Below are 20,535 nucleotides of genomic sequence, written 5' to 3' on the forward strand. Positions count from 1 at the left end.
TTCTTTACTGTCACTGGCCTCTCCGTTCAAATTTTATTAGTCAATATGTTGGGTGGCAGGTTGGCAAACATACAAGCCAACCATTGTGCACCATGTTCGCGTCTGTTTGGCGATGGTCGTTTGGATCAACAAAAGAGGATAAGCTTGTCACAGTAAGTTGCTGGTGACGAAGGCCACAACTTCTGCAGTGTGTCTGTTAGACACAAGCATTACGTTGTTTGATGCTGGTGCCGCTTGCATTTCGCCTCAATCAGCTAATTGAATGTGAAAGCCCGCCGGTGCATGTTTTAGCGGTGGGAGGAAGCCGGAGTACCCGAAGGGAACCCACGCAGTCACGGGTAGAACATGCAAACTCCACACAGAAAGATCCTGAGCCTGGGATTGAACCCAGGACTACTCAGGACCTTCGTATTGTGAGGCACATGCACTAACCCCTCTTTTAACATGTCTACATGAAAAAAAAAATAAAATGAAAATTAAAACCCCTTTACCGTTTTCTGCCACTCAGATCACGGCACTCACACACCCCAGGTCTCAGGTACATTCAGGTGTGTGGAAACTATCCGCATATTTATAGTTTTAAGCACTCTTGTGATCTGAATCTGATAAAATTTTCATTAGTTACAATCAAAGGATTAATCTGAGCAACAGAATACAAATTGATGCTTTTCTCTATAAAATTTCTTATTTAATCGTTTCCGCCCTACATTTAAAGAACAATGGGATGTGTGTTTAAGTGGTAAAGGTCTTCCTTTTGTCCAGACTCATTACACACTTAAGCCATCTGTTGTGCATGTGTTTTGAAACTATATATTCGAGTACATTCCACCGATCTAAAATTTCACTAGCTTGTCTGTTCCTCATACTGAAAAGTTCTTGGATCTGTCATAGAAACAAAAATAGAAAATATGTGTATTACAGGAAAGAAGCACTGCATTAAAGAACAAAGGGGATCGATGGTAGCACATAAAATTTTATGTGAATGAAAAAAAAATCAACTAATTAAAATTGATTACTCCTGCTTTGTAAATGTGTTTCTGAATTAAATTATAGTATGAAAACATTCTGACCAATTGAGGAGCTTGGGAAGTATCCATTACTGGATTGCAGCTGAGAAGAGGCCGGAATGTTTTGTGGTGGCTAAGTAGTTTGTTGTGCTCCACTATGACTCCCCTCTCACATCCCCCCAACTGCTAAAGTGCCACGGGTTAATCTCTGATGACCCTCGTATCTCAGAACAGCTTCTGGCGCACGGTTTGGACCTTTTACCTGAATTAAAAGGAATTTGTGGCCTTTCTAACCATTTTGGTCCAAAGTGGGTGAAAGTAAGGTGATGGTTATGAAGTCTCCAGTCTCTATATTCATGGAGCCTCTCTGAGACCAGCTGGGGATGTCCTTTGCCAAACAGTCTCCTTCTTGGTAGTTCAGCCAGGGCAATCACAGGACCATTAAGAAATGTCAGACTTGGCTTATATATTTCATGCTCAATTTTAAAATATTACAGCATCAAATAAGATAAGTCTAAGCATACAGCGGACGCAATAAAGTCCATTTTGTGATGCTGTTCAATCTTAAAATTTGTATGATTTATTTGTATCTCCATTGGAACCAATTTAAACACATTCCATCCTAAAAGTGTTACCTCTACGGAGAAGAGAAAAGTAAAATTTTTTTACTTCATCCATCCATCCATTTCCTACCGCTTGTCCCTTTCAGGGTTGCTGTAAAATGTAAATTCCATCGATCCGAGTGGTATCGTGGCTTAGGAGTTTAATCGGTTCAGTGAGGGAGCTTGTAATCCAAAATACTTGCATCAAATCACTGTTCTCTAGGGCTACAGCAATTAATCGATTCAATCGGTTAGTGCGATAGAATAAAACCTTCAATTTATATTCTGTTGCTTTGGTTATTTGCTTAATCAGTGATGATTAAATAATGAAAATGTGCTAAAACCTGGGCTGGTTGGAATGTAGGACATACTCTAGTTCAGTGGTCCCCAACCTTTTTGTATCCGCGGACCGGTCAACGCTTAATAATTTGTCCCGCGGCCCGGGGAGGGGGGGATCCTTTTTTTTTTTTTTTTTTACTTTTTTTTTTTTCTTTGTCATGAAAAAGGGACGTTTTTGTCATGAAAAAGGGAGGTTTTTGTGGTTGGTGCACTAATTGTAAGTGTATATTGTGTTTTTTATGTTGATTTATAAAAAAAAAATTACAAAAATGTTTTTATTTATTTTATTTTTTTTAAATAAAAATTGATAAAAAATTCTTCTGCGGCCCGGTACCAATCGGGCCACGGCCCGGTACTGGGCCGCGGCCCGGTGGTTGGGGACCACTGCTCTAGTTTATGTACAGGGTACATCACAGCAGTGGTGTGTGGTTTTTGTGATCACAGGGGCGGTGAACAGCAGATAGTTTTCTTTTTTGTTTGTTTATTTTTTAATTTGTTTAATTGCACGCATGCTTAAAGGGCAATTTCAATGTTGATAACTTTTTAGAAAAAAAGAACAAAGGTTATGGGAAGCAGAAAAATCGCCACATTTTTTTTTCATTGAGATATACATCGAGGCCATAAGTGTGTTTTATCCGATTTCTCGATTAATGGAACAAGTTAATCGATAGATTACTCAATTACTTACTGTTCTCCATTTAATTTAATCAGTTTAATTTGTGCTAGTCCCCCCAAAACACTACAATTTTAACATGTAACATGCTTTTAAATAACAAAAACAAGATAACAAATATTGTAGAAAACAGAATACAATTGAAATTACTACAGAAAACTACAAACCCTGTTTCCATATGAGTTGGGAAATTGTTATATGTAAATATAAACAGAATACAATGATTTGCAAATTCGTTCCAACCCATATTCAATTGAATGCACTACAAAGACAAGATATTTGATGTTCAAACTCATAAACATTATTTTTTTGCAAATAATGATTAACTTAGAATTTCATGGCTGCAACACGTGCCAAAGTAGTTGGGAAAGGGCATGTTCACCACTGTGTTATATCACATTTTCTTTCAACAACACTCAATAAATGTTTGGGAACTAAATAAACTAACTAGATTTGAAAGTGGAATTTTTTTCCCCTTCTTGTTTTATGTAGAGCTTCAGTCGTTCAACAGTCCGGGGTCTCCGCTGTCGTATTTTACGCTTCATAATGCGCCACACATTTTCGATGGGAGACAGGTCTGGACTGCAGGCGGGCCAGGAAAGTACCCGCACTCTTTTGCTATGAAGCCACGCTGTTGTAACACATGGTTTGGCATTTTTTTGCTGAAATATGCAGGGGCATCCATGATAATGTTGCTTGGATGACAACATATGTTGCTCCAAAACCTGTATGAACCATTCATGGTGCCTACACATGTATAAGTTACCCATGCCTTGGGCACTAATACACCCCAATACCATCACAGAATGCTGGCTTTTGAGCTTTGCGCCTATATCAATCTGGATGGTTATTTTCCTCTTTGTTCCGGAGGACACCACGTCCACAGTTTCCAAATATAATTTGAAATGTGGACTTGTCAGACCACAGGACACTTTTACACTTTGCATCAGTCCATCTTAGATGAGCTCAGGCCCAGCAAAGCCGGCGGCGTTCCTGGGTGTTGTTGATAAATGGCTTTCGCTTTGCATAGTAGAGTTTTAAATTGCACTTACAGATGTAGCGACCAACTGTAGTTACTGACAGTGGTTTTATGAAGTGTTCCTGAGCCAGTGTAATGATATCCTTTACACACCGATGTTGGTTTTTGATGCAGTACCGCCTGAGGGGTCAAAGGTCCGTAATATCATCGTTTACGTCAGGGGTGTCAAACTCAAATACAGAGTGGGACAAAATTTAAAACTGAACTAAGCTGCGGGCCGAGGTTGAACAAATTAATCCTTTAATAGGAACCCAAACAAGTTTTGCATTGAATATTGACCAGGCAAGGCTTATATAATTTTATAGTGACATGCAAAATCGAGTTTTAAATAATAATAATTAAAAAATATCAATGACATCAAATAAAATAAAAATACAAATTAAATAACTAATTTCGGCGGCGGGTTTGAGTTGGGGCGGGGTTCGGTGGTAGTAATAATGTACAGCATTTACCTTGGAGAGCGGACTTCTGCTTCTGCATCAGACACCACCAGCAGCTTCTCTTTATTTTCATTGATACATGTTCATGGTAAATGTCTGCCAGATATTATTTTAATTTCCTTGACTGGCATGATAGACTCATTCTGCTTCTGTATAGTGCAGACTAGCAGTGCTACGGTTGAACTAGCCATGTCGGCGACACGCTCATTCATGTTTTTCATTGATATCCTTTTTTAATTTAATAAATGTCATCCACTTTGTTCTTCCAGGTTAGAAAAACAAAGTTTTTTGCGAGGATCTATCAAGTAAGACATTGGATGTTTTGTCGCATTTTAGAAGGTTTACTGTAAAATTTGCTACGCCAACTACCAATGAAGAAGCGTGTAATCCAGATTTTTGTTCTCAACCTATAGTATAAAAATTAGCTGAGATACAGCTCATATCCCAACAAACTTGAGAGCTGGGGCACTTGTAAGACAAGGTACCAACTGCACGGTTTTCTTATGCTTTACTTTTTTATATGTATTCATTAATTATTTGTTGTATGGGTTGAAACAATATATGGCTATCATCTTTTGGTCTTATCAGGGGTCACCTTATCTGCCTGATACAAAATCATTAAACACGTGGGTACGTTGGTGAGGAAGTACTTTAGTAACAATAATTGTCTTTATTACTTGGGAGGAACATACAGTTTGATATCTTCACTTTTATTAAAGTTCACTCAATTGTTTTCACGGTTTTACTGTTTTACAGTTTCACATCACATGTACTTTACCCCGTCAGTGTCACTCTGCCTTTCCATGGTTAAGAGTGCCGATACGCAATCTCAACTAAATGGAAAGTTTGGCCAGTACAGTCAGTCAGATGGAAAAAAAAATGCCATCAGATTTCCGTTTTGCCTTTCTTTGAACAATTGCATAATCCGTGTTTGATATCTTGATTCTAGCCTTGCCCTTGGCTTCATCGCTGATACAGTGCTGTATGTTTTTTTTCAAAACCTAAATGTCAATCAAGTTTTCCATTGCCTGTTTATTTCATCTATTGAAATGTTGACTCTGACCTTTTCATTTTCAAACGTTGGGGCATCATTCAATAAAAATTGACCACATTTTAAGAGCACAGGACACAGAAATCCTACCAAGGTTATTTACCCTTTAGATTTCAGCATTGTTGCAAAGGTTATAGTGAGACACCCTGTCAAAAACGGAAGACTTTGGGTACATTTCCACCAAATATTGTGTGTACACACTAAATTTTAGTGTGGATTTTAAATTATTTTGTACAAAAAGACTTTGTACTGCTATTGTTCAAATAGTTCATCAGCATTAGCATAGTGTCTAAGTAGAGTGTGCACCTCACTTGCTGATGATACCTACCAGGGTCAATATTTCCCCATAGCTGCTCCCATGAGACATTGCTTCCTCCGCTAAAGGTCATATTAGGGTGGGAACCGTGTCACAATTAGACGGGCATTTCAAGCCTCTCGTTTCAAAAGATTAAAAAGCATTGTTGGCCACATCAACCAGTCAGGCGAGTAAAGGAAATACAATAATTTCATTAAAACATCATTCCTTTTTAGCGGGGCTCTTGTAACATGGAAGGTATTTGGTTAAGTCATAGAAGACAGCATGTGATGGCAAATCGTACATGAGAGCACCAAATTAATAATGAGCTTCATTTTTCGCTGTCTCTCACTTTCTCTTGCTTTGTTTCTTCCTAATGTCTGTTTAGGGTTGGAAATCCGACACCATTCTAACGCAATTTTTGTCCATGTCTATTAGTCTATTATCATATCAGGGGCACTTTTCCACAAATGTACAGGCCGAGGCAATGGGAATTAATTGATTCACACGGAGACTAAATCCTGTACGTGCTAATGACTTCCTTTTAGACCCCTTCATTGGACCCCCGCACCCAAAATCCCCTTGCATCATGTCCTCTGAAAGGGGGGGAGTACGATTAAAGTATTATTCTCATCCAATCATGGTATGCACATATTGACACAGATGTGTCACATGCAGCGATACAAATGCTGGTAAAAGCATCTTTTTTTTTGCAGAGTGAATCGATGGGCAAGTGTGCAGGTCTACCAAATGTTGTGACCGGATGGGTCTGTAAAATGTAAAATATTTATGAAGTTATTTTTCACCACGTCTTGAAAAAAAATAGCTGTGGTAACCATCCATCCATTTTCTCCCGCTTATTCCCTTTGGGGTCCCGGGGGGCGCTGGTGACTATCTCAGCTACAATCGGTCGGAAGGCGGCGTACACCCTGGACAAGTCGCCATCTCATCGCAGGCTGTTGTAACTTAAAGATGTATATTCAAACGGTGTATATTTTCAAAAGATAAATGATGATACTTTTGGAGAAGGTAGGGCGGAGTTTCATTTGCAATCTGGGAATGCCTCCAGTATCGAACATCTTACAAACTGGAAAAAACGGGTACTAAAATTGACTGGGAGCATAAGTTATTCAAAATTTACACCAAAGATACATATTATCTAGACTAAATGTGTATTGTATTCGTCATAGATCCTCTTTAACAATAACATTAAGGAACAGTATATGCTTGCACTAGCATACTGCAACGTGTCTGAAAAGGAGTAGGAAGAAACAGAGCTCATTTAATCCATATCGCTGCAATTATTGATAGTTTGAATGAGAATGTGTAATATTGATAGCTCATGCACTGATGAACCAAAGGGGAAACATCAAATACATAAAAAAAAAATTCAACAGCTAATTAAAATTGTTTCTTAATTATTATTATTATTATTATTATTATGAATATCGCATTAATAACCGCATAGTATAAATATTGTACATATTTATAAATGATCCGTGATCACATACGACCGCCAGACACTTCTGGATGTGGACATATCGGGCCGTTTTGGACTGATAGACGCGTGCGTGCTAAACATGCTAACTAGCATGGGAATACGTTGGCGGCTACATCCAGCGGCCTGTGAAGCAGGGAAGTCTAGTAGCAGCGGGGGCCGTCTACGGAGCAGACGCCAGCGGTGTGATCGGAAACGCGGATGCCGAGCGGGGCTAAAAACAAAGCAGAAGGCTAATCCCCAGAGAACACCACTTCCCTCCATCCCGAAGACGGATTTAGATGGAAAGTGTGAGACTACTGGTCTGGGTAAGGAGTCAGTTAAATTAGAACAAGTTTTTTCTGCTTTGAGTGTTTCAGAGTTGGACATGTGTTTTACTGAGGTGGCTAACTATGATGCGTGCAGTTTATCAAAGCAACAAACAAACAATCGGAAAATCCCTGTTACTGAGGTGGCTAACCATGATGTGTGCAGTTTATCAAAGCAACAAACAAACAATCGGAAAATCCCCGTTACTGAGGTGGCTAACCATGATGCGTGCAGTTTATCAAAGCAACAAACAAACAATCGGAAAATTCCTGTCGTATCAATTCCTAGATATGGTCGTAACTATACTAAATGCACTGGGCATAATAAACACAACATTATTAATATTGCTACTAGGGATAATTTGATCAAAAACTCCCTAAAACAGCCCACTACCTATAATATAGTTTTTTTAAACATAAGATCATTGTCTCCTAAAACGTTGTTAGTTAATGATATTATCAGAGACAACAATCTTAACGTCATCGGTCTCAGCGAAACCTGGCTTAAACCAAACGACTTTTTTGCGCTAAATGAGGCATGTCCTCCTAACTTTACACATGCGCATATTGCCCGTCCGCTCAAAAGGGGTGGGGGGGTCGCACTAATATACAACGAAAACTTTAACCTTAGTCCTAACATAAATAATAAATATAAATCGTTTGAGGTGCTTACTATGAGGTCTGTCACACCACTGCCTCTACACCTGGCTGTTATCTACCGCCCCCCAGGGCCCTATTCGGACTTTATCAATGAATTCTCAGAGTTCGTTGCTGATCTAGTGACACACGCCGATAATATAATCATAATGGGGGACTTTAATATCCATATGAATACCCCATCGGACCCACCGTGCGTAGCGTTCCAGACTGTAATTGATAGCTGTGGTCTCACACAAATAATAAATGAACCCACGCATCGCAACGGTAATACGATAGACCTAGTGCTTGTCAGGGGCATCACCGTTTCCAAAGTTACGATACTCCCGTATACTAAAGTATTGTCCGATCATTACCTTTATAAAATTCGAGGTTCAGACGCATGTTCGTCAAACTAATAATAATAATAACTGCTATAGCAGCCGCAACATTAATACAGCCACAACGACAACTCTTGCTGACCTACTGCCCTCGGTAATGGCACCATTCTCAAAGTATGTGGGCTCTATTGATAACCTCACTAACAACTTTAACGACGCCCTGCGCGAAACCATTGATAACATAGCACCGCTAAAGTTAAAAAAGGCTCCAAAAAAGCGCACCCCGTGGTTTACAGAAGAAACTAGAGCTCAGAAATTATTATGTAGAAAGCTGGAACGCAAATGGCGCACGACTAAACTTGAGGTGCACCATCAAGCATGGAGTGATGGTTTAATAACTTATAAACGCATGCTTACCTTAGCTAAAGCTAAATATTACTCAAATCTCATCCACCGTAATAAAAACGATCCTAAATTTTTGTTTAGTACGGTAGCATCGCTAACCCAACAAGGGACTCCTTCCAGTAGCTCAACCCACTCAGCTGATGACTTTATGCAATTCTTTAGTAAGAAAATTGAAGTCATTAGAAAGGAGATTAAAGACAATGCGTCCCAGCTACAACGGGGTTCTATTAACACTGACACGATTGTATATACGGCGGATACTGCCCTCCAAAATAGTTTCTCTCGTTTTGAGGAAATAACATTAGAGGAATTGTTACAACGTGTAAATGGAATAAAACAGACAACATGTTTACTTGACCCTCTTCCTGGGAAACTGATCAAGGAGCTCTTTGTATTATTAGGTCCATCAGTGCTAAATATTATAAACTTATCACTCTCCTCGGGCACTGTTCCCCTAGCATTCAAAAAAGTGGTTATTCATCCTCTTCTTAAAAGACCTAACCTCGATCCTGACCTCATGGTAAATTACCGACCGGTGTCTCACCTTCCCTTTATTTCAAAAATCCTTGAAAAAATTGTTGCGGAGCAGTTAAATGAACACTTAGCGTCTAACAATCTATGTGAAACCTTTCAATCCGGTTTCAGGGCAAATCACTCCACGGAGACAGCCCTCGCAAAAATGACTAATGATCTATTGCTAACGATGGATTCTGATGCGTCATCTATGTTGCTGCTCCTCGATCTTAGCGCTGCTTTCGATACCGTCGATCATAATATTTTATTAGAACGTATCAAAACACGAATTGGTATGTCAGACTTAGCCCTGTCTTGGTTTAACTCTTATCTTACTGATAGGATGCAGTGTGTCTCCCATAACAATGTGACCTCGGACTACGTTAAGGTAACGTGTGGAGTTCCCCAGGGTTCGGTCCTTGGCCCTGCACTCTTCAGCATCTACATGCTGCCGCTAGGTGACATCATACGCAAATACGGTATTAGCTTTCACTGTTATGCTGATGACACCCAACTCTACATGCCCCTAAAGCTGACCAACACGCCGGATTGTAGTCAGCTGGAGGCGTGTCTTAATGAAATTAAACAATGGATGTCCGCTAACTTTTTGCAACTCAACGCCAAAAAAACGGAAATGCTGATTATCGGTCCTGCTAGACACCGAACTCTATTTAATAATACAACTCTAACATTTGACAACCAAACAATTATACAAGGCGACACGGTAAAGAATCTGGGTATTATCTTCGACCCAACTCTCTCCTTTGAGGCACACATTAAAAGCGTTACTAAAACGGCCTTCTTTCATCTCCGTAACATCGCTAAAATTCGCTCCATTCTGTCCACTAAAGACGCTGAGATCATTATCCATGCGTTTGTTACGTCTCGCCTCGACTACTGTAACGCATTATTTTCCGGTCTCCCCATGTCTAGCATTAAAAGATTACAGTTGGTACAAAATGCGGCTGCTAGACTTTTGACAAGAACAAGAAAGTTTGATCACATTACGCCTGTACTGGCTCACCTGCACTGGCTTCCTGTGCACTTAAGATGTGACTTTAAGGTTTTACTACTTAGGTATAAAATACTACACGGTCCAGCTCCATCTTATCTTGCCGATTGTATTGTACCATATGTCCCGGCAAGAAATCTGCGTTCAAAGGACTCCGGCTTATTAGTGATTCCCAAAGCCCAAAAAAAGTCTGCGGGCTATAGAGCATTTTCCGTTCGGGCTCCAGTACTCTGGAATACCCTCCCGGTAACAGTTCGCGATGCCACCTCAGTAGAAGCATTTAAGTCTCACCTTAAAACTCATTTGTATACTCTAGCCTTTAAATAGACTCCCTTTTTAGACCAGTTGATCTGCCGTTTCTTTTCTTTTTCTTCTATGTCCCACTCTCCCGTGTGGAGGGGGGTCCGGTCTACTTGCATGTACTGCTCGCCTGTGTATCGGCTGGGGACATCTCTGCGCTGCTGGTCCGCCTCCTCTTGGGATGGTTTCCTGCTGGCTCCGCTGTGAACGGGACTCTCGCTGCTGTGTCTTGGATCCTCTTTGCACTGGACTCTCGCGACTGTGTTGTATCCATTGTGGATTGAACTTTCACAGTATCATGTTAGACCCGCTCGACATCCATTGCTTTCCTCCTCTCTAAGGTTCTCATAGTCATCATTGTCACTGACGTCCCACTGGGTCATTATTGTCACCAATGTCCCAGAGGGTGTGAGTTTTCCTTGCCCTTATGTGGGCCTACCGAGGATGTCGTGGTGGTCTGTGCAGCCCTTTGAGACACTAGTGATTTAGGGCTATATAAGTAAACATTGATTGATTGAAATGATTGTATATATTTGTGAACACTCTGAAGTGGCAAAGGGGTAGGATTAAATAAGCGTTGCTTCTTCCTACTCCTTTTCGTACATGATGTAAAATGAAATGATATGAAACTGTGATGTGTTATACTGTAAGTGTGTTCATGTTCGAAATAAACTAAAGAAAGAAACCTAATAAAGAATAGTTGTTAGAGTGTCCGCCCTGAGATTGGTAGGTTGTGAGTTGAAACCCCGGCCGAGTCATACCAAAGACTATAAAAATGGGACCCATTACCTCCCTGCTTGGCACTCAGCATCAAGGGTTGGAATTGAGGGTTAAATCACCAAAAATGATTACCGGGTGCGGCCACCGCTGCTGCTCACTGCTCCCCTCACCTCCCAGGGGGAGAACAAGGGGATAGGTCAAATGCAGAGAATAATTTTGCCACACCTCGTGTGTGTGTGACAATCATTGGTACTTTAACCTTAATAACCACAAACAACTCTTGTTGAATGCTTTTACTAGGTACAGCTTAACTTTGATGTTGGCCTACCGTAAATGGATTTTGTTCTCATTTCTCACAAATCAGTGTATCGCAATTGTAATATTGCGCTGTGCAGTGCAGTGCAACTCTTGTCCAATTCAAACTCAATAACATTGCTGTAATCCTGTTCGCTCATCAACTTCACTCACGTTAAGTGTGTTGGTTAATGGTCTCTGCTCCTGTGATTGAGTTTTTGCCTCTTTTTCTGCTTTACCTGACACTTTATTGGCTATCTGGTTTGTAATGATTATTGCCCTTAACATGAAGCACTTTGGTGCATTAGCAAGTAGAGCTTCATAGAACAAGGGAGGGGAAATTGTTCAAATAGAAATAAAAAAATAAAAACACCAACCAATGTCTTACTATTCTTTGGTCCTGATAATTGTGTCTTATTCATTATTGTCTCAGTTTGACTCTGACTTGTTTTGTTTCTTTGCATCCCACACCCTAAAAGCCCCGTTGTGCTACCCAACACTATAACTGAGATTATCTATAAGTCAATAACAAGACAAGACTAAAATTTGTGCAATGTGGTTATAATTGATTGAGATGTCTGGGTGGAACTTGTTTAAAGCTTCTATGTCATCTGCTAAGATGTGCACTTTTCCTTTCCCTGAAGGTCTACCGCTAACCAAATGGACATGTACCTCATTAGTTTGCCGCTGAGCTGGCCATGTTCCTTACAAAGATGTTGTGCTTATGACTATTAACATGGCCACAATATTTTATCAATATTATAGTCTATTGCTTCGGTAAGTCAAGGAAAACTCTTTTGCTATATCAGCATATTCCCTCTCTATTAGGTCATTCCCTTGTTAAAGTACCTGCATCATTTGGACATTGTATACATATTAGAATATTACATTTTAGTCTGTATATTAAAGTTATTCAAGGTTTTTTGTTTTGACTGAAACAATTTAAGGTTTGCTAAAAGCTGTTATTTAAAAATAAATATCCATCCATCCATTTAGTACCGCTTATTCCCTTTGGGGTCGCGGGGTGCGCTGGTGCCTATCTCAGCTACAATCGGGCAGAAGGCGGTGTACACGTCATAGCCATCTCCAGTGTTGCTTTGTGTGCAAGTTCTTAAATTTAACTTATCTGAACAATATCCAGTGTTGTGGTATTTCAATTAACTGGAATCCAGTGGGCTGTGGGGCCCTATTGTAGTGAATCACATCTGAGCCATTATAAACTAATCAAATCTTTATTAAACACAAATCAAACATGAAATATACACAAATGGAGAAACACAGTGTAAGCAATAAAAACTAAATAAAATAGAATTCCGTTTATTTTCAATCTTCACCTGTATAATAAGATCAGAAGCAGCTCATTCTCTGTCACAGACACGCAATAAAAAATGCAAAGATTGAAAACAAATTAAATGGTGCACTTAGATAAAGAAAAAGAACAAGAAAATGGTACATTAGATGCATGTGCAGAAAAGTAAGCAGGTTTTTAAATTAGTTATCTGACAAAAGTCATAAGTAAATAAATGTTCAAGCAATGTCTTGTTTCAGTTATGTCCAAAACAGATTGCGTCAACGTCAGTCAGCCAATCTGAGCGGCGTTGAGTTAAACAAGTTCCACTGTTGAAACTTCATTACATGTGTGGAAATGTTTTTAAATTCTTACTTAGACCAGAGTGTATTTAATTGTGTTTCACCTTAATTGCCGAGTGCGCACACTAATGAAAAGTAAAATACACTTTAATAAGATCCACGAGTTTGGTTTCACATGATAGTCTTGTGTGTTTGTCACAGAAATGAAGCTCGCTACGCAGCCACTCACTGGACAAGTTGAAACTGCAATTCTTTTGGATGGAAATGGGTTAATAGTATATGCAATGCATTACCCAAAATGAATTACCACTGGCAGTGCGCTCAATCACTTTGTATCTTTCAACACTAAAAGAAAAGAAGAGTAATCAAAACCTTTCAACCCATTAGAGGAATGACTTTTGCAATTGAATCACAGGGACCACAGGTGTGATAAGTCATCTAAACCTCCCCTCCAGTTGTTTCCTCTTTCTCTGCGTTCTTACATATTTATCCATTTTCCAAGGCGCCCGCTTCAAATGTATTGTTTAATACTGTTTGACGGACAGTCACCCCACCCCCACCTTCCTTCCAATTCTTGGAAATGCATACGCTGATGGAAAATTAAAGTTCATCTCAAAGGAAAACATAATAAAATCGATGAAAGCAGTGCACTTAAAACTTTTGATGTTCTGATGCTATTTAACTTTCTAGTGCATTAACGTTTCAGGTCATTACAACATTTACACTGCGTGATTTGATCACGGTAGGTTTTTAACTGGAAGGATTACAGAGGTTTTTAAGCTTGGATTCTACGGTTATTAGATACAAATGATCACCTCTGCATTAAGTATAGATTTTCTTTCACTATAGGCACTTAAGACTTGAAGTTTGTCTGTAAGAGGGCATTAGCAAATTAAGCTCTATTCTCCATTTGTTGAGCACTCTTGATGGGCTAATTTTATAACTGCTGATTGGGTCATTCTCTCCATTTGCATTGGCTTGAAAATAGCCAGGTGGGCTTTCTCTCCATTATTAGCAAGATCCATTATTCTTTCAATGTCTTTCCACTTATAACAAATAGTTTTCTTTACTGACACTATGGCCTTTTGATAGTGCCACTTACATGTGGTCCCATAATTTCATGTGACTTTTGTCTCCTCCCAGATTTCTACAGCTGTGAAATTTCTTCAAAATCCAAAAGTGCGTCAGAGTCCCCTGGCCACCAGAAAAGCCTTCCTGAAGAAAAAAGGTATGTAATAAATACACCATTGTATTATTTGAGAGCTCCACAGATTATATCTAAACTGCAAGTCTTCCGCTGATTTTCCTTTTTGTTGGTGATAGAGGTCAAAGGTCATGGATTTAGCCTCTCGGGGATTTAATAAGGTCGATGTAGTATCAGAGTGCCTGATTCAAGGCCCTGTGAATAAATGACACACCAGTCGGCATGCTCCTTTGGGTTCAGGAAAATTAATATTGACAAACTCCCTCTGCATTTTCAGTGGAATTATCAATATTGCCTCCCAGCATGTTAACCCTTTTACCTAATTTAACTGTTATTGTAAATTTGAGACCTGATAGAATGGGTTTCTCAGTAGCGGTTCCACAGGTTTGTGGATTATGCAATTAATTTTGATTGCTTTTGACATGTGCTTTAACAATATTTGTGCAATATATTTGATCAAAAAAAAGCTTAATAGTCTGAACTCATTTAGATTAGTTCAATGGAATTTTGCCATGCTATGCCACACTTTTCTAGTAGCTGGCCTTTCCCTGAACATCAGCAGTAGTATACCTAAACAGTGGTGAAAAGTTGTCTTTTATTCTGTAACGTTTTTTTTTTTAATACTGTGATATATACTTAAAGGCATACTGCACTTTTTTGGAATGTCGCCTATTTTTCACAATTTCTTTGCGAGGATTATGAGGCATTTTTCATCTAAATGGGAATATACGAACATCACTGCAGTCAGCATCCTAATGACAGCAGACCTTATGCAGTAAGGGATGTTTTATTATGTTTGTTGGCTCTCCTAAAATCTGCAGTGAACAGGAATCAGTGATGAAGGAAGAAAAAAAAGCAAACTTGAATATTTTTTTAAATCAATGTGCCGCGTATGCTTAAAATGATTTAAATAGTAAATATTAAATGCTATTATAAATGTGCCCGTTACTTCATTACACATATACATCATGAATATAAAACCCTAATGGAGGTATTTGTTTGTTTAGGGGCTCTATAGGCAGAATTGAACGGCTCCCATAGGCTCCATTGTAAGCAGACTTTTGATCGAATTTATCTAATATTTAGAATGCATTAAAAAAATCTGTCGTCATGTCTTTCATAGTGATTGTGAATAATACGCAAAATTCCAAAGAAAGCGCATTTCCCCTTTAAGGAACCATGCTTTTGAGGGATTCCCTAAAAAGCAAAACATGAGCGTAGAAAGGTAACTTGAAACCAAATCTATGGTTGCCAGCTGCTCTTACACTCCTGAAATCTTTTGACATTTCTTTGTTGTTGCCACCCATATTGTATGCTAAGATGTCTTCTTTTAGCAATATAATAATAGTACTTATAATATTATGGGCCTATCTACATCAAATGTTGTACTACACCACATATACTTCTTCCTTTCCTCTTTGTTTTAAACTATTTGCTGCACTCAAAAAAAGAAATGGTTTGCTCTTACCGCACTTTGCTTCCATGAAATATGTATGATGTTTTAATGCAGATTTATTTTGGAAAGTTGGTTCCACTGTAGATCCGAACAAGAAGCCTCAATTTGCATGTGGGCATCGATCTCAGGGAAAGACATTGTAAAGATGAGAGAAACTATAGCAATGAAACACTAAGTACATTACCGTTTTCAGAGAATAACTTTCAAACCACTCAACAATAAGGCTGCAAATCAAAAGCATTTCCCCTTAAATGCAGACTATTCATTTTAGTTGTGCGCTTACTCTGCAACCTCATACTGACTCAGCATATTTCGTTTTTTGTTGAACCCCACCGCCACCATAATTTCTGATGAGTGATCAATTTACTATAACGAAAATTGTCTTGAACTATAAAACATGTATTGTTAAAGAACTAAGGCTGTCTTCAACTCAAGATTTTCAGAGTTGAATCTTAGTTCGATTTAGTGACTTTGGGCAAAATCTGTCTTTTTACTATATCTTTTTTAAAAGCACAGCTAAACCGCGGGGGATTGTTTTTGTTTTGTCTTTTTAAAAAGGCTAATTAAAAGCTTGTACATAAACAAAAATACTAATATTTGTATTGTTATTTTATTAGTAACAATACTTCAGATTGTTCTAATGCCATTATGCCAGTGGTGCTACACTCTTGGAGGCTAGTTATTTTCAATGAGGTTGAATAATGGCAGGAGGTAAAGTTTCAAGCAAAATATTGTAGTATCCAACACATAATGTCGTGTTCATCCAAAACAACAAAAATGACGATTTTAGTGCGTTTGTTGTTATCACCTGAATGTTGAGAAAACGTGTCTTCAAAATTCCTGTGATTTGTCTCATAATACCATTTAAAGTGTTCATAACAGCGGTAGTCTCCTGGGATATTGAGCACACAGTTCATGTGCTGGAAAGAAAATAAATGCAAAAGATTCAGTCCAATTTTCTTGGGATTGTAGATTTTTGTTGTCTACTTTTCTTTTATCGGGAATATTGAATACCCTGTTTTTGTGCAAATTATGACAGACGATGAATTGCAATATGCTAGTAGCTACAAAAATAAAATATAAACTTAAAAGGGAACTGCGCTTTTCTTGGAATTTTGCTTATCGTCCACAATCATTATGAGAGACAAGAACATTGGGGGGATTTTAAAGATGATAAAAAACACTTGTGAGATGCGGCTAATGGGAGTCACAGTTGTAGCCTTCAAAGCCTTCTATCTTTGAAACCTTCTGTTAAATGTATATATACATGTGGCAATTATGTATATATAATGTAGTAGCAGACACATTCATAACAATATGTAATATGTAAGGTATGGTAAAATGGCTGTGCCAACAATCTGAGGGTTACTGGTTCAATCCCCACCTTCTACCATCCTAGTCACGTCCGTTGTGTCCTTGGGAAAGACACTTCACCCTTGCTCCTGATGGGTCCTGGTGAGCGCCTTGCATGGCAGCTCCCACCGTCAGTGTGTGAATGTGTGTGTGAATGGGCGGATGTGGAAATACTTCAAAGCGCTTTGGGCTAGAAGGGGTAGAAAAGTGCTATACAAGTACAACCCATTTACCATTTACCATGTAAAAAATGTACTGTATTTTGATCATTTTTATCTTTGCCGAGACTGATTTTTCCAGCGCATTGATTTCCATTTCCATAGCAACGCACTTCCAACTTCTGGCAACAAATATGTGTTCCTACTTCCGTTAACAAAGGTGTGAGTTTGTTTTAATCATGGTAGATTCGGTCACGAACAACAAAGACGACTATTTTTTAACAAATGAGGATTCAAAACCTTATTCTTTTGAAGCTAAATAAACAAAAGATGTATTACTGCTTATGGAAGCCTGCACAAAGGAAGAGTAAGACGTTGGAGCAGACGGACGCCCAGAGAGTGAGGTGAAAGTGATTCAAAGCTGCAAAATGAGGATTTTGAAGCCATGATATTTCGACATAAATGGAGTGCTTACCCAAATAAACGAGAAAAAATGTCCCCAGCTAGCTGGGCCAAAAAGATAACTGTCCATCGAGTGAGACACACTTTATATTGATCATAATACATGCAGCATGTCATGCATGTATCATGAAAGACAGCATATGATGTCTGGCCAACTGTGTACAAACAAAACATATAAACACACTGTGTACAAACACACACGTTTTGTGCTGACGTAGAAGCTAGCTTATGCTTTGCCATAGTTGGCTTTTATGGCTAATAAGGAAGCACACAGACGTGTTACTATGCTAGAAAAACAGTACTTCAATGCCCGCTCTTATAATAACAATGTTGTTACAGCTTGGTTATTATACAGATTACGGAAGGTATACTAAGTATTGTTGGCGTTTTTTTTTTATGCTTTTTTAAATTGATTTAGAGGTAAAATTGATTGCTCCCTTTAGCTGCATTGCTATCCACCAAGAACGAGACAATTTTCACATGTTAACCTGCAAAAAAATTATTGTCATCTGGTCTCTCATAAGTAATGTGAATGATTGGCAAAATAAACAATGGGAAGTTCCCCTTTAAATTGCACACAGCAGTGAAGTTCTGAGTGACACAGTTACAGGCAGTCATTGTAGCAAGCCCCGGTAAAAACATGCTAAAGCAAACAACATAAATATTAACAGAATGACCATTCGGGGGGCCACCAATATCACTGAGAGGGTCTAACAGAGTAAAAGTCGTAATAAGGTTTCCGTAGGTGAACCTGGGGAAGGATCATCACTAATGCCAGAAGAAGGCAGTGACGGATGTCTCCTCTACGAGCGAACTGGTCAAAGCTAAAGCTATATGTCCATTTTTTGATAGCTGGAAACGCGCGGTGGAACAGTGGGCTCTGTGTGCTACAGCTAACAAATGTAAACGGGGGGCCTCGGACTGGCCGGGCGATATATCAAATATATTCAATACATCGCGAGTTTGTCTGACTATTTGGTGATATTCGAGTATACATTCTCATGTAGTTGCTTTTAGCTGCAGATATTACACTTCAGGCTTTTCTCACTCTTTATACTTTCTCCTTCTCACAGAGACATAAAACAAGCGCACGTTCTTACATTTGTCACATACTGTCGCGCGTGCAACGTCACACGCTCTCGCGGAGCAGAGAGGTAGCAGCATAGGTAATGTTTGCTGTGGTGCTTAAGGTGCGGTGCGAGTGGTAATACGAGAGAAAGAAGGTGCGAATCTGGTAACAAATGAAGGAAGAATTAATTCCCAAGAAAAACATCACGGGGTCCATCAACTGGCAGTGGTTTGGCTTCCAGCGGGAAGATGTTTAAAAGACAACCGTAGTATGTCAAGTGTGGGGCAAAAGTGTCACTTCAAAAAGTAGCAGCACTTCTAATTTGTAGCATTACTTGAAAAGTCACCCGCTAGAGAATGAGGAGTGCTTGAAACGCCGCATGTCAACATCTCTGGCCGGTGACACGCCAACAAAATGCCAAAGCAACCGTTTTCACATGAACACCGTATGAAAACAGAAGGAGATAACGTCCGCAGGAACCTACCACATAGCAAAGGACATACAGTATTTGATTTCTTCTTATGCAGCTTTTTTTATTTAACAGTTATTGAAATATCTGGTGTGACATCATGCACATAAGTTCACTTTTTGAGTTTTAAACTATTGTAGTGGCGTTATGTACAAAAAGTGCACTTTAATTTAGTGTTGTTTTGATATGTCATCTTAGTGACATCATACACAAAAGTGCACTCATTGCTTGTTTTAAAATATCTCTGCCAATCTTGCCCTTTCTGAAATGACATGAATGTTTGTGCCACTGCTTAATAACTGTTTAATAAATACAGTTTTGGTGAATTGACTTAGTTGTGATTTCCCTGTCTGCATGAAAGTTTAAAAGTAGCATATATTAATGCAGTATGAACAAGAATGTTTTAATGTAGACACAGAATCATCATACTGGGGACGACGTGGCGAAGTTGGGAGACTGGCCGTGCCAGCAATCTGAGGGTTACTGGTTCCATCCCCACCTTCTACCATCCTAGTCACGTCTGTTGTGTCCTTGGGCAAGACACTTCACCCTTGCTCCTGATGGGTCCTTGTTAGCGCCTTGCATGGCAGCTCCCACCATCAGTGTGTGAATGTGTGTGTGAATGGGTGAATGTGGAAATACTGTCAAAGCGCTTTGTGCTCCATAAATAGGGGTAGAAAACCTTTATACAAGTACAACCATTTACCATTTTACCATTTACTGGTGTGAATATATGTATCAAGTGTTAATTCAAGGCAAAATATCGAGAGATATATCTATAGTGTATCGCGATATGGCCTAAAAATATCGAGATATTAAAAAAGGCCATATCACCCAGCACTAGATCACAGTAGCACAAGACGTGCCTATATTTGATCTGCTTTTGATGTTCTCTCAACCATTCCACCCAGAAACTCAATCAGCCTCCACCTCCTTCTGCAAATGTGTCAGTCTTAATTTCTATTACAGTTTAATGTCATATTTATGTAAATACATCTGGATTTTACTTTATATTAACGGCCAGAAATGTCAAGGCACACATAAAATGAGACAATACCATCTCTCGGTAGAGTGGAATTTAAATTGGATTCCTCTTGCTGGCAGTATTTACGCAGGACAGCTGATGAAGGGGAAAATAGGGCCCACTTTGATTGCATGTTGCAGAATCTTTACACAATAATCTTGCTCGTGCATATTATTTCACCGCACATTTGTGCTCTAATCTCCTCTGAAGGATGCCTCTGTAGTCATATCTCTCTGCTTTCAAAGGCATCTTAATAGTGTGGTTTATTTCAATATTC

At 39.1% G+C, this 20,535-nt stretch overlaps 1 protein-coding gene across 3 annotated transcripts in view; it reads left to right on the forward strand.

Moving 5' to 3' along the window:
- pex14 (peroxisomal biogenesis factor 14) overlaps positions 1-20,535 on the forward strand; it is a 146,370-nt gene that overhangs the window by 60,301 nt on the left and 65,534 nt on the right. For all 3 annotated transcript variants that reach the window (XM_061903877.1, XM_061903875.1, XM_061903876.1), the window contains exon 3: positions 14,207-14,291. In XM_061903877.1, the coding sequence (XP_061759861.1) occupies positions 14,207-14,291 (85 nt within the window). The remainder of the gene's footprint in view (positions 1-14,206; positions 14,292-20,535) is intronic.

Source organism: Nerophis ophidion, linkage group LG06 (genome assembly GCF_033978795.1).
Source record: "Nerophis ophidion isolate RoL-2023_Sa linkage group LG06, RoL_Noph_v1.0, whole genome shotgun sequence".
Lineage (NCBI taxonomy): Eukaryota > Metazoa > Chordata > Actinopteri > Syngnathiformes > Syngnathidae > Nerophis > Nerophis ophidion.